The sequence below is a fragment of the Mus pahari genome, chromosome 22 (assembly GCF_900095145.1).
Source record: "Mus pahari chromosome 22, PAHARI_EIJ_v1.1, whole genome shotgun sequence".
In the NCBI taxonomy this organism is placed as follows: domain Eukaryota; kingdom Metazoa; phylum Chordata; class Mammalia; order Rodentia; family Muridae; genus Mus; species Mus pahari.
In genome coordinates this window covers 7,705,112-7,718,999 of record NC_034611.1, presented here as the reverse complement: position 1 = coordinate 7,718,999, position 13,888 = coordinate 7,705,112, and the positions used below count along the sequence as shown (strand labels likewise).

At 40.1% G+C, this 13,888-nt stretch overlaps 1 protein-coding gene across 2 annotated transcripts in view; it reads right to left on the bottom strand.

Annotated features, from left to right (window-relative positions):
- The window catches only part of Mybl1 (MYB proto-oncogene like 1), a 31,453-nt gene extending 24,456 nt beyond the window's left edge, over window positions 1–6,997 (bottom strand). For both annotated transcript variants that reach the window (XM_021222061.2, XM_021222062.2), the window contains exons 1-2: window positions 6,784–6,997; window positions 99–204 (exon numbers count right to left, since the gene is read on the bottom strand). In XM_021222061.2, coding sequence (XP_021077720.1) covers window positions 99–204; window positions 6,784–6,803 — 126 coding nt within the window. In that variant the 5' untranslated portion in view covers window positions 6,804–6,997. The remainder of the gene's footprint in view (window positions 1–98; window positions 205–6,783) is intronic.
- Between the last annotated feature and the right edge of the window lie 6,891 nt (window positions 6,998–13,888).

The following is a 13,888-nucleotide window of genomic DNA, read 5'->3' as shown; positions in this document are numbered from 1 at the left end:
AGAGAGAGAGAGAGAGAGAGATTGAGAGAGAGAGAGATTGAGAGAGAGAGAGACAGAGAGACAGAGACAGAGACTAGTCAAGCTTTCCAGGCAACTACCTCATCTCTTGTCCATTTTACTCTGTTCCAGAGTTTCTTCAGTCCTTTTTGTTGAGGTACTTCATAATCATGATCAGCATATTGAAGGTCATCATCTTCGTCCTCACTACAAAAGAATGTAATATGTAAGCTAAAGAATGTCATTTAAATTATTTAATTAAAGCACTGAGTCTGTATATGCAGGCATGACTAAAGAAGCCATTCAGAATAAACAATACAATCTCAATATTAATCAGAGTATACAAAATTAAGTGCTAAAGGGGATGACGGGAACATTAGGTGGTACTGGAATATATGTGAAATGAAAGCAAAAAGAGACTATATGGGGAAAGGAAGGGGACCTACGAACAAAGATGAGTAAAGGCAATTGGGGGAAGGCAAATCAGCAAGCTATAGGTTCAGTGAGAAACACTGTCTCCAAAAATAAGTTGGATTACAAACTCAGAGCCTGAATTGTATGGGGTAAAAGAAGGGGGGGGGGGAGAAAGGGTGAAGGAAGAAAGAGGGAAGGAGGGAAGGAAGGGAAGGAGGGAGGGACATTTTAAAGAATGAAGCCTCCATGATAATGAATTAGATGATACCAAGTAGCCAGAGTAATGAGCAGCTGAAAACAACACTGGCATGGCTAACTTCTAAAGTTCACTATTCAACCACCTTAATATATAGAACACATTTTAAAACTGAAGAAAGCATACTAAGAAACTGGAAGTTACCAAAGATTAACCTAAGTGCATTCTGAAATGAGAACAAGGTTCAAGTTGTAACTGTATAACCCTAAACATACTAACTTCTCACAACTGTAAGATGAATATATTACCTACCTTTAAGAAAAAGTGATTCAGCATTTTGTAAATAGATGGTCTAATATAATAGAATTCAAAATTATTTTTGCCTTACTAAATTTTGTTCCTAAAAATTCATTCTGATATCAAATATCAAGTCTGAAGATTTGGCCATTCTTAGTACAATATATGAATGACTTTTAATATCTAAATGCAATATACAAATTCAATCTCAAAAAATCAAGCTCTAGATTTTATACATACATACATACATACACCCTATGCAGGAACCCCTAATTTCCTCTGACTTATCAAATCCATTTGACCAAATACAAATAAGCACATACACAGCTATAAAAAATTTTAAGGGAAAAAGATTAATCTTCATGTGTAACTTTGCCAAAGTTCCACTTTCACTATTTAACAATGAAATTATTCTACCTCTCAACAGTAGTAGTTAGAAACTACCAAGACAGATGTAATCATTTTTCAATGTTTTACAGCATATGGAGGCATTTTTTGTATTGCAGAAATCAGTGCTGGTAATATGTAATAATTTAATAAATTTGAACTTTTTACTTTTATAGTTAAATAAATTATTTCTACTCTAACATAATTAATCTAGAGAACAGCAGAAGTAATAAAATGTTACTCTAATTAAAAACTAAAAGCTCACCAATTTAGTGCTTGGTTTCCACAATCACTGTTACTATTCTTATTTAGAGTCAAGAAAAATATTCTTTTTTTAAAGCTGGTGTTGCTGGCTTAGTTGTTTTCTTTTTGGTTTTGTTCGGTTTTAAAACAATATATTACTATTTCAAGGTAGCCTTAAATTCACTATGTAACCTAGGCTGCCTTTGAACTAATGAACTCCCTTCCTGTCTTCTAAGAGCTAGTATTACAGATGTGCACCACCACACTTTACCAGGAAAATGTTAATTCCATAAATGTTTAATATGTAAGCAAATTATTTTCAATGAAAACTGTTCTATGAATAAATAAAGTAATAAAGATGATTATGAAACAACAAAAATATCTTAACATGTGGGGTATTATAAGCTAATATAGGATACAATAATCATGATTTTACTTGTGTATCAATACACAAATTAAACTTGGTTTTTAAGATAAAACTTTTGGGGAAAATACAGACTAACAGACAACCTAATAAAGATGAATTAAACAAAGAAAATACAGTTTACTGAAAAAGTAACATATAGTCTGAAATTAGAGAAATTAAAATTTTCTAATAAAAATCCCTCATCTTGATCACATTTTTAATCCAAATTTCCTCAAGTCTCAAATATTTATCATAATAAAAAATAAATACAGGCTGGCAAGATGGCTCAGCAGGTAAAAGCACTATGTGCTCTTCCAAAGGACCCGAATTCAAATCCCAGCAACCACATGGTGGCTCACAACCACCCATAATGAGATCTGACACCCTCTTCTGGTGTGTCTGAAGACAGCAACAGTGTACTTAGATATAATAATAAATAAATCTTTGGGCCAGAGGGAGCAGGAACTGAGCAAGCAGGGTTGACCAGAGCAGGGCTGACTGGAGCAAGCAGAGGTCCTAATATTCAATTCCCAACAACCACATGAAGACTCACAACCGTTTGTACAGTTACAGTGTACTCATATAGATAAAATAAATAAATCTTAAAAAAAAAATACAAGGTTGGGCTGGAGAGATGGTTCAGTGGTTAAGAGCACTGACTGAAACTTAAAGAAAGGCCACCCAGAGACTGTCCCACCTGGGGATTCATGCCAGATATAGTCACTAAACTCCAACACTATTGTGGATGCTAAGATATGATTGCTGAAAGGAGCCTGATATCGCTGTCTCCTGAGAGGCCCTGCCAGGGCCTTACAAATACAGAGTCGCAGTCAACCATTGCACTGAGTGCAGGTTCCCCAGTGATGGAGGTAGAGAAAGGACTGAATGAGCTGAAGGAGTCTGCAACCCTATAGGAAGAACAATATCAACCAACCAGACCCCTCCAGAGTTCCCAGAGACTAAGTCACAAACCAAGAAGTACACACGGCTCCAGCTGCATATGTAGCAAAAGACGGCCTTGTCATGAACCAGTGGGAGAAGTCCTTGGTCCTATGAAGGCTCAATAGATGCCCCAGTGTAGGGGAATCGAGGACGGGGAGGCAGGAGTGGCTGGGTGGATAGGTGGAGGAATACCCTCATAGAAGCGGGGGAGGGGGGGTGATAGGGAGTTTCTGGGAGGGGGGAACCGGGTAAGGGGATAACATTTGAAATGTAAATAAATTAAAAATAAATTAATTAATTAAAACAAAGAGTACTGACTACTCTTCCAGAGGTCCTGAGTTCAATTCTCAGCAACCACATAGTGACTCACAACCATCTGTACTGGGTTCTGATACCCTCTTCTGGTCTGTCTAAAGACAGTGACAGTGTATTCATATACATAAAATAAAAAAATCTTAAAAAAAAATACAAGGCTGGTCATAGTGGCTTATATCTGTAATTCCAATACTTGGGAGGCTAAGTCTGGAGGATTTTTCACAAATTCAAGTCCAGCCCAGGCTACATAGTGAGACAGTGAATTTAAGGCTATTCAGTACTAGAGAGTGAGAGCCTGTCTCAAAAAAAAAAAAAAAAGTCTTTAATTTCTTGAGGTCAGGGCAACTGTATATTTAATTATTTTCAGTTCAACTGCATTCAATTTATTACCATTTACCAAGTTGATTTAACAAAGTGAAATCAGGCCACCCAGTGGTTAATATGCTGTACTGCATATAGCAAATATTGGCTTCCACCTCTAGACTGCAAACTAGCACTATCAGAGAAAAACAAAGTTTGATTTCAGATCATCGGAACCATTAATAATACAAACACTGAAATAAATACTTTTAAAAAAACTATATAATTATCCATAAACAAAAACAATGGATAATATTTCTAATTCTTTTAGAGAATGTTATTTTTAAACAGAACAAGATGGTCACAAAAGTCCTCAAAGAGTTGGATTAAAACTATAAGCTACCTTACAGACTAAAAAGTCCAAACCCCTTACATTAACAAATAAAAACTGAAATAGATTTGATCTGCTTCCCCAAAATAACATTGCTAGTTAAAGACACAAAAAAATCCTAAAAATATCCTTTCTTATAGTTTTTGTATTCATTCACTTCCACTCATGTTTCTGGAAACAAATATGAATTTGCTACACACACACAAATACACACGCCACTAAGAAAAAAACTTCCTATGTAGAACCTAGCTTTCATCTTATTTTAATTTAATCATTGGTCATCTTAAGTACAAATATCTTAGCCTATACATAGTAAGTAGGTTTTGCAGCATCAGAATTATTGTGAACTTATTTCTAGGGGTTTAATTGGCCTTTAAAAGCTAAACTAGGGCAGGAAAGATGACTCAGCAGGTGTTTGCTGCCAAGCCTGTCAACTTGGGTTTGATCCTCAGGACAACCATGGCAGCAGTGAACGTCCACATAACTGTCCTTTCATCTTTCACACCCTGGCACAACTGCATGTACACAGGCACACATGCACTCATACATGAGCACGCACATACCATAAAATAAAACTATACATAAAATGTTTAAAAATCAAATGCATGCTGTTAATAGATATCCTGATAAGAAATAGCTGTAAATTGTATCATTAAAATCCCCATTAAATTCTAAAACTATTTTAAGTCACAATACTACATAACCTTTTTCTATATGCAAATCTTAGTGAAAAACTCTGCAGCTATTAAAAAGCTAAAAAGAACCAACATTGTTCAGTTGTTTCATATTTAGGGTAAACATTTTCTGCTTTTAGGTGGTTTTTTTCCCCCAAATAACATAGAAAAAGATCTACTATATTTATGCCTATATCCTTATGCAAGATATTCCATTCACCGCAGTGTTTGTATGCTGAAGACGTTTGTTTCTCTATTAGATATTGAATTCATATATACTAAGATTATCAGCCAAAGAAGAAAGCCCAATGAATAAGGTATTTCATCCTCAAACATTTCGTTATCTTCTAATACAGGGATCATATTTAAATATGCAAGAAACTTAACAGCACCTGGAACTCACTGAAGAAAACCTAAAGAAACAGACCAGAGATGGTGATCTCTCAACACATCCTCTATCTACATACTCCCAGAGAAGTGTTTCACTGCAGCACAATTACTCCAGAACTATAACTTTTTACATCATTCTATATTGTCTCAACTTACACATCTAGCAAGAAATAAAAATCAACAATATAATTAATATTTAGCAGTCAAAATCACAGTACTATTAATAAAATAGTTTACAATAAGTAATTGTTAAATCATTTCTCCTTAGCCTACTATTAGGAAACAAGATAAACTGTGACATGAAAAGGCAAAAAAAAAAAAAAAAAAAAAAAAAACCTGAGAGAAGACTGACATTCTTAGATCAGTGTCTAGCAATAGCTTTTAACTAAATGACATGACAGAATTAGCCAAGATAGTGTTTCAAGTAAGATTAACAATGATTCTAAGTAGATAAGTGAACATTCACTTGTCACTTTGCATCATTTAAAAGCATTGTTAAGACTTCAAAACTCAAAATGCCTAAAGCGGTACTCCAGCAATCTTATTTTTAAATCTGCATCTTTTCTGAAGATGGAAATGCTATGTCTTTGAAGTTGTAGACCAGCAGTTCTTACCTGCATGGTCCTGTTTCCATCCCCCCAGAGATATGTGGCACCATCTGTGAACAGTCTTCTACTGAGTAAAGGTAAAGGTGCTGCTAAAAACCCCAACAACTAACTCATCCAAAATGATAACAGACCAAGGTAGTGTGCCTGTGGGTGTATGCATATATGCACACTTGTTCTTCAATGTTCAATCTATTCTGCAGCCACTACACATAAAGTAATTATGTCATAATTAAATTTATGTTGATATCTGCAGAACCAACTTACATATAGAAGAATAAATGAATAAAGCCAAGAATTTTATGCGTAGTTATTTTAAATCAAACTCTGCAATGGATGACTCCCAGTACTAAATTTCAGCGCAGGGAATACAACTCTAAGATTTTGAGGCTGTGGATCTAGATAAATGGAAATTCTGACAAATACTTTTCAGGTTTCCTTAATATTGAAAATCGAGACACTAGATTTTTGTCATCTGATTATGCCTCACAATTTAGAAGTAGCTATTACAATAGCATAAGATAAAAGTTAGCTGCATAAAGACATCCTAGCACATCTTTCTACAACAATATTGTGTCCTATTTGTTACAACGCAGATACAATCAAACGTGAATACTTGAGATACAAAGTAACTAAACCACATTGGTTTAGGATCAAGTTTAATCGATGGTAACAATGTCCTCAAAAGATACTAAGAAAAAGAAAAGCTCAGAATAGCAGTGTGCACATGGGAGTTTTAGCAGAGTCCCTTCACAAGATTTCCCAGAACAGTGCCCGCCCAGGTTTGTCAAGGAGATCCTGTTTTGATTTGGCACGATTAAGTCAGAGGAGAGAACCCCATTTCAAGTCATCCAGGCAAACACAACCGCTTCCCCTGGAGTGGCGTATCCCCGGACAGTGCACAAACTTACCTGGCAAGAAACCTCCCTGAAAGTGGCAGTGAGAAGTTAGGAGTCTGGGCGTGAGCTGTGGGAGAATCCATCAATGCAGCAACCTGAGCATTTGTTAGATAGAGTCCTACACACAGCAGTCTAATAATGATGGAATCTAATAATGATAGATGCTCTCGGGCCAGCGCGGCCGAAGCGGGTGTGGGACACCGCATAGGAAAACCTATGCCCAGGCTCGAGAGGGCCTAAAGTGGGGACCAGCAGGAAAAAAAAAAAAAACAGAGAGCAAGAGTCGAGACAGGGCCGCTAGGCCGGGTCCGAAGGGATGGCACCCACCTGCGCGACCTCTTCGCCATCCTTCAAGTACCGCATAGGCGCGGGCTGGGCGGGGACGCGGGGTCAGCCTCCTCCAGCCTGGGGCCAATGCTCCCTCTTCGAGACCCACCCGCCGCTTCCCCCACTCCTTCCCTCAGGTGGCCGAGAGCGGAAAGCAGGCCCGGTCAGGTCAGGACCAGGCGGGACTGGGACAGAGGGGCGGACCAAGACCCACCGCTCCTAGCCGCTGCCGGGCCGGGCCAGGGATGCCCTGAACATGTCAGGAGGCGTGCTCCGGCCCTCCGCCCGCCCCGCCCGCCGCCTCCGCCTCCGCCTCCGAGCTGCCGGCCCTGCGCCGCTCCGTCACGGGCGCCGACCCCCGCCCTCTCCCCGCAGCGAGCAGGACTGCAGCACTCGCAGCCTCCTGCAGGGTTTTGTCCGCACCGCCGAATCTCGCGCCCAGCCTCCCTCAAGAGCCGCCGTTTGAATCTGCGCACGCGGCCCCGAACCTCATTGGCTGGGGGCGGCCGCGCGCAGGGGGGCGGGGGCGGGGCGGCGAGCGCGCGCGCGCGGCAGAGGGCGGGGCTGGCGGGGCCCGAAGCCAGGATTGGAACTCGCGGGAGTCTCGGAGCGCCGTGGAGCCGGGTGGGGGTGTCGGGATGGGGTGGGGGAGGCGCGAGGCCGGTTCACGGGAGGTGACAGGACACGGAACGCGGTGTGAGCCACCCGGTGGGGCGCGGAGGTTGCTGGGAAGGCGAGTTTCTGCGCTCCGGGGTGTGAGCCGGAAGAGGCGCGGGGGCCGATCCAGTCGCCACCACCTCCGGAGGGGTGCGGAGCGTGCCTCTGGGGCGGGGACAGTCCTGGGCAGGGGAGGACCTGGGTCCTGGGCAGGGGAGGACCTCGCGGACGCTAGTTCGCGCTGTGAGCCTCTCCACTTAAGGGCGCGGTCATCTACTTAACCTTCTAGCCAGGAAACTTGCGCGGCCGTTATTTTTTTTTAAGCATGTGTGAGTTGTACGCCGAAAGGACAAGGAAACTGGCCAAGACCCTGTTGAAGTGTCTCTTGTTTTCCCCAGAGATGAATAAAAGTGTGACAAGGGTGGCGTTGTTATCTCGAGGCTTGCGTGGAACGGGAAAAGGTTGATGGTGCTACAGAAGCTCAACCTCGTACTCAGTCTACAAAGGGGGCGGGATGCTCTGCGCGGGGAGCCCAGAATCTGGGAGGTGCGTCTGAAAGCTGGAGTAACTGAAATCTTGCAGAGCGGAAGGAGCCTCTTACAGTTGCAGCTTCTCTTGACAATTACACGGTTAAAGAAGCATACAAGGAGATTATTAACCACAGTAACGATGAGACACGGCGAAGAGCCCAAATTTGCAAGACACCATGCTCTACTGCATAGAGTGATGAACCACAGATCAATGTTGTTACAAACTGACATTTTTTGCTATTTTGAAACTGTACGCATCGTCTTTTGCAAATCAGAGGTACAGGTGCAAATACAGATCAAGATGAGCTTGCAATTCAATACAACCAGGTAGATACACACTCGCTTTTTTAAAAAAGAACTTCCTTTTTCTCAAGATAGATTTTGGGAAGGAAAAGCACTTTTAAATTATTTTCTGAGTTCCATAGTAGCTTCTAATGAGAGAGACTAATATTTTTGAGACAAGGTGTTTTTATGTACCCCAGGCTGATCTTGAACTCAGTATAGAGTCCAGACTTGCTTCATGATCTACCTTAGCTTCCCCAGGGCTACATGATGGAATGTTCCTCCTAGTCTTCAAATGTCATTTGGAAGCATATTTACTCTTGACTATACATTATTCCATTTTTATTCTAACAGGAAGCAAAACTGATATGCTTAGGTTGTGATCAACTTTATACAAACAACCTTTTTAGGACTTGAAAGTAAATGCATCAGATTTTTAAGTAAAATTTATTCTTATTGTTTTATATAGGGAAACGCTCTCCCAAAGATAGTATTACAAAGTACTTTGTGTTTTGTATGTTTAAGAAACCTAAAAAATACATAATTATTTAAATCTTATAAACTAGAAGAAGTAGGAAGTTAAAATAGTTCACAACCATTTGCACACAATAGCTAAAATGTATCAAACAGATTTGAAAGTTTTCTTTAAAACTCAAATATTTAGGACTGGAGAGCTGGTTCAGTGGGTAAAGCTGTTGCCATGCAAGTGTGAGAACCTGAGTTCAGATCTCCAGGACCTATGCAAGGCAAGATCGAGGAGCATGCATCTCTCCATATTTTAAAAACAGTCACTTTTTTAAAAAACAACTTCCTTTTTCTCAGATGGAAAAGCACTTTTAAGTTATTCTTTTCTGGGTTACTTGGTAACTTCTAAAGATGGAGACTAATTTAGAAATTAATATTTTTTTGAGACAAGGTGTTGCTATGTACTCAAGGCTGACCAGATCTCCAGAGCTCCTACAGCAGATGATAGCAGATAAAGGAGAACACTTGGAAGTTCTCTGGCCAGCTGGACTGCTTTACGTAGTGCTGAACAAGACTGTTGTTGGGGGATAGTTTTGTATGCTGTGTATTCATATGCTGCCCTGAGATCTGGTAGTTAGCATTGTCATTATTATTGAAGCATTTCCTGTGTGTTGTTCCCCACCACTTCTGATTGGTTAATAAACAGCTGATCAGGCTATAATTGGGAGGAGAGTTAAGGTGAGACTTCTATCCCATTGTGGGGGTCCCAGGTGGAGGTATCCAGACAAGAGAATGGACCTTGTGGACACAGATGGAGATGAGCAGCCAGGGTGAGCCTAAAATGGCAAGTAATGGGTCATGTGGCTGTGTAGTAGGCAGCACAGTCGGATAGAATAGATGGATATCCGCTCAGCTATAGTACTTGAAACTTATTAATAAATATACCAGGTCCCTGTGTCATTATTTCAGAACAAGAGAAAGCATAGAAAAGCCCGGTACTTTTACACTCTTACAGAGTAGAAGACAAGGATCCACACTCAATGTTTTTATCCTCTGACCTCCATATTTGAAGTGTGGCACATATACATGCTCACATACACACAATATAACATTCAGAGGTTGTTACACTGTTGACTCAAAATTCAATGAGAGGAATAAAAAACAATTAAAATCTACAAAAGATGACTAGATTATTTTGCCAAAAACAAAAGATATAAAAGTCAGCTGAGGGCTGGAGAGATGGCTCAGCGGGTAAGAGCACTGACTGCTCTGCCAGAGGTCCCAAGTTCAATTCCCAGCAACCACATGGTGGCTCACAACCATCTGTAATGGAATCTGATGTCCTCTTCTGGTGTGTCTGAAGACAGCAACAATGTATTCACATACATAAAAATAAATAAATATTAAAAAAAAAAAAGTCAGCTAAAAAAAAAAAAAAAAGTCAGCTGAATGTGGTGGTTTACATTGTAATTCAGTAGTATCCAGCAGTTGGGAGTTCAATTCCAGCCCAGCCTGAGCTAAAAATGAAACTCTGTCTCAAAAAGAAAGTGGGAAGGGGGAAGAAAGAAAATTAACAAGCACATGTAACAATCTCTCAAGCGATTTTCAACCACAGAGAAGCAAGAAATGTAACCCCAAACTAAAAACGCTGAGGCAAAAGACTTATGAGTTCTGAGTCTCCTGAGTTATACACTGAGACCTGGTCTGACGATATATGGTAAAAATGAATACACTTAGTAAGTAGTGAGATATTTAAAAAAGAAAGAGCGAAAGATAAAAATGCTGAAGCAAATAGAACTTCCCTGCTTGCTCATAGGAATGCAGGTAGGTTAAGCACTTTGGAAAGCATTTATAATTGCTTCATTTTGAATTTTAAAGAGCTGGATCTGGAGAGATGGCTCAGTGGTTAAGAGCTTTTCCAGGTTTCAATTCCCAGCCCACATAGCAGCTCACACCTCTGTGGAGCTGTGGACTGCAACTCCAGCTCCAGGCGATCTGATGCCCCCTTCTGGCTTCCACTAACACTACACTAAGGCAAAACTGGGTGTGTGTCTATCATAAACTGAACACTGGGTGGCACTGGCTTCTGATCCCAGTTGAGCCAGAGGATTGCTGTGAGTTCAAGGCCAGCAACCTAAACTACATAATGAACTCCAAAGCAGCCTGAGCTACAGTGTGAGACTCTGTCTGAAAAAAAATAAACAAATAAACATAAACCTAAGAAGGGACAGCTTTCTTCTTGTGCCTCAACAGCTAAGAATGGTTTGGACAGTTAATGCTTCTATCAAGCTTTCTCAATGAAAATTCCTTCAAGCTATCTTTATAGTCGTATTCCATGATAAATTTATTTTGATATTTATTTCTCTAGAAGTTGTTGTTGTTGTTGTTGTTGTTGTCGTCACCGTCGTCGTCGTCATCGTCACGCTGCCCTTTTAGCTTGCCTCCTATTACCTTAGACTTCCCAGTCCTTGGATGGCAGGCATGTTCTTCCATACCTGGCAGATATTTTTACTATAAAAATAATGTTTAAATGCTTTATTAGGGCTCATAGTTCACCTACAGAGCAGCTGCATATGATATGTGAAAAACTTTGTTCCTTCACTGTTCACACACACACACACACACACTTTACTAATTCCCTTTCTTGAGATTAAGTAATTCCTCTGTAGGGAGATGCACCTTCTTCCCATCCTCTATGAAGAAAGACAAGTTCACCCGATTTGCTAGTTTGAAAAGCTTTGGTTCATGTACTACCTATGAAATTACTTTAATAAAAGTGTGTGCGCAACCATTTCCATGAAGAGATTTTTGTTTTTCGGGACAGGGTTTCTCTGTGTAGCTCTGGTTGTCCTGGAACTCACTCTGTAGACCAGGCTAGCCTTGAACTCGGAAATCCACCTGCCTTTGTCTCCAAAGTGCTGGGATTAAAGGCATGTGCCACCACTGCCCAGCTCCACGAGGAGATTTTTTTTTTTTATGTTTATTTACAGCTACCTTCCTGGTCTTTAAGACAGGGGAATACCCAGTTATCAATAAATGAAATCTCTGTAGAGTAGATGAAGACAAGCAAGAGATAGCCAAGCATTTGAATATGTATGCATACAAGAGTGTGATAAAAAATATAAATTAAAGTATATTTGAAATGCCATGTTACAGCTACTGCAGCAGCAAATTTCCCAAAAGTTCTGAGAACAGTATCTAAGCAATTCCCTAATACTGGTACTGAAAACTGATGTCATTCTTTTAGAAAGCAGTAATGACTGAAATCCATAAATACATATGCAGCCTTTGACAGATATTTTAACTTGAGGACATAATTCAGTTGAGGAAAAATGTGTCTGAATATTTATAGTAGTATATTTCATCATAACCCCAAGTGAAAAACATTTACACTTAGACTGGTTTAAATGGTTCTTTGGCTAATAAAAATTTTATATAGTTAAGACCCCACTAAATGGCTCTCTCTTCTAAGGCCTTGCACATGCACTTTTCTTAGATAACAGTCACAATTTCTTTAATCATAACAACCCTAAGAAGTATTTTCACCTATTTTATAAATCTGGAAAACTGGACACCCAAAGGTTAATTTGTCCAAGGGCATACAGTGGCATACTAGAATGAGAGCCAAGCTGCCACTCCTAATCCTGCAATGACTGTGGGTGCTCAGCTATAAATACAGTGCGTGTGAGGTATAAGATAATGCAGTGCAAAGAGATAGTTATGGTGCTTACAATACATATGACATCATTTACGATAAGCGTGTATGATGTAGTGAGCACATGTCTATCACACTAGAAAATGGTCTGTATACTACATAAACTATTAATAATATTTGACTGTGAAGAAAAAGTCAAATGAAGCAAAAGAGGCTTTGCATTTTTTACAGTTTGTTCTTGTATTATTATTGGTGGCGTGTGCCACCACTGCCCAGTGAGAAATGTTTCGACCCATGTCTCCTCACTCTGTATTTTGGGGATAGATACAATTCCCCCAATCTATTCATGCCCTGATCCCTAGAACTGTAAACATATTATGTTTCATGGTAAAAAGGATTTTGCAGGAACGATTCCATAGACGCTTTTGAGTGGAGATGCTACTGTCTGTTAGCCCCGAGGCACTAACTGTAAGGTACTTAAAGAGTAAAGGGGGAAAGCAGAAGAGAGGGGTTACAAGACATTACACCCCTGGCTGCAAACATACAGGAAAGGCTCATGAAGCAAGGAATTCAGGCAACTTCTAGAAGCTAGAAAAGGTAAGAAAACAAATTTTCTCCCAGAACGTAAGAAAGGAATGTAGCTCTCCTAGTACCTTGCTTTTAGGTCAGTGGGATCCTTTTCTCATTTCTGGCCTCAGAGCCACAGGATAAGAGATTCGTGCTATTTTGAGTTACACATTTGTGGTAACTGGTTATTGCACCAATAGAAAATTCACTCTTTTTCAAAATTTTGATCTGTATAGTAGTAAAAATCATGCTTTCAAATCTTTAAAAAATGTTCTTTCACAATGTTCATATTTTGGCCCATATTTACATGTAATCCTACTACCCAGTATTCAAAAATGGAGGACAGGAACTCCAGGCCAGGAGAGATGATCTCAACATTTGAAGCAGAGATAACTTGCCAACCGGTGATTTCTAAAATTCGCTGTTCCCTGTGGAAACACCTAGACATGCAATCTGTAGAGACAACAAAGCTGAAAAAGAATAAGAAACATTGCTTCTGATAAAATAGAAAGTGACAACATTCAGGGTAGGAATGGATCAGAAGCAGCACATATGCTCATGTGATGGTGGACAAAATGGTTCTCATGTTGGAAACCTTGCTTTGAAGGAATGATGTGGGGTTAGCACATTAATTCTTTAAACCAAGGCCCTAATTTCTTTTCACACATGAACACAAGTTTGTGACTGGTTTTTACACTGTCTAAAAATACATTGGAACATTCTAGCCAGATAACTGCCAGCTAAGGGTGCTTGCTTGCCTCCAGCTTAATGATGTGAGTTTGATCCTGGAGCCCATAGGAGGAGAAAACCAACTCCTGTGAGTTATCCTCTGACTTCCACACAGGTACGAGTCACACACACACACACACACACACACACACACACACACAGAGGGGGGCAAAGAGGGAGGGAGGGAGAGAGAGAGAGAGAGAGAGAGAGAGAGAGAGAG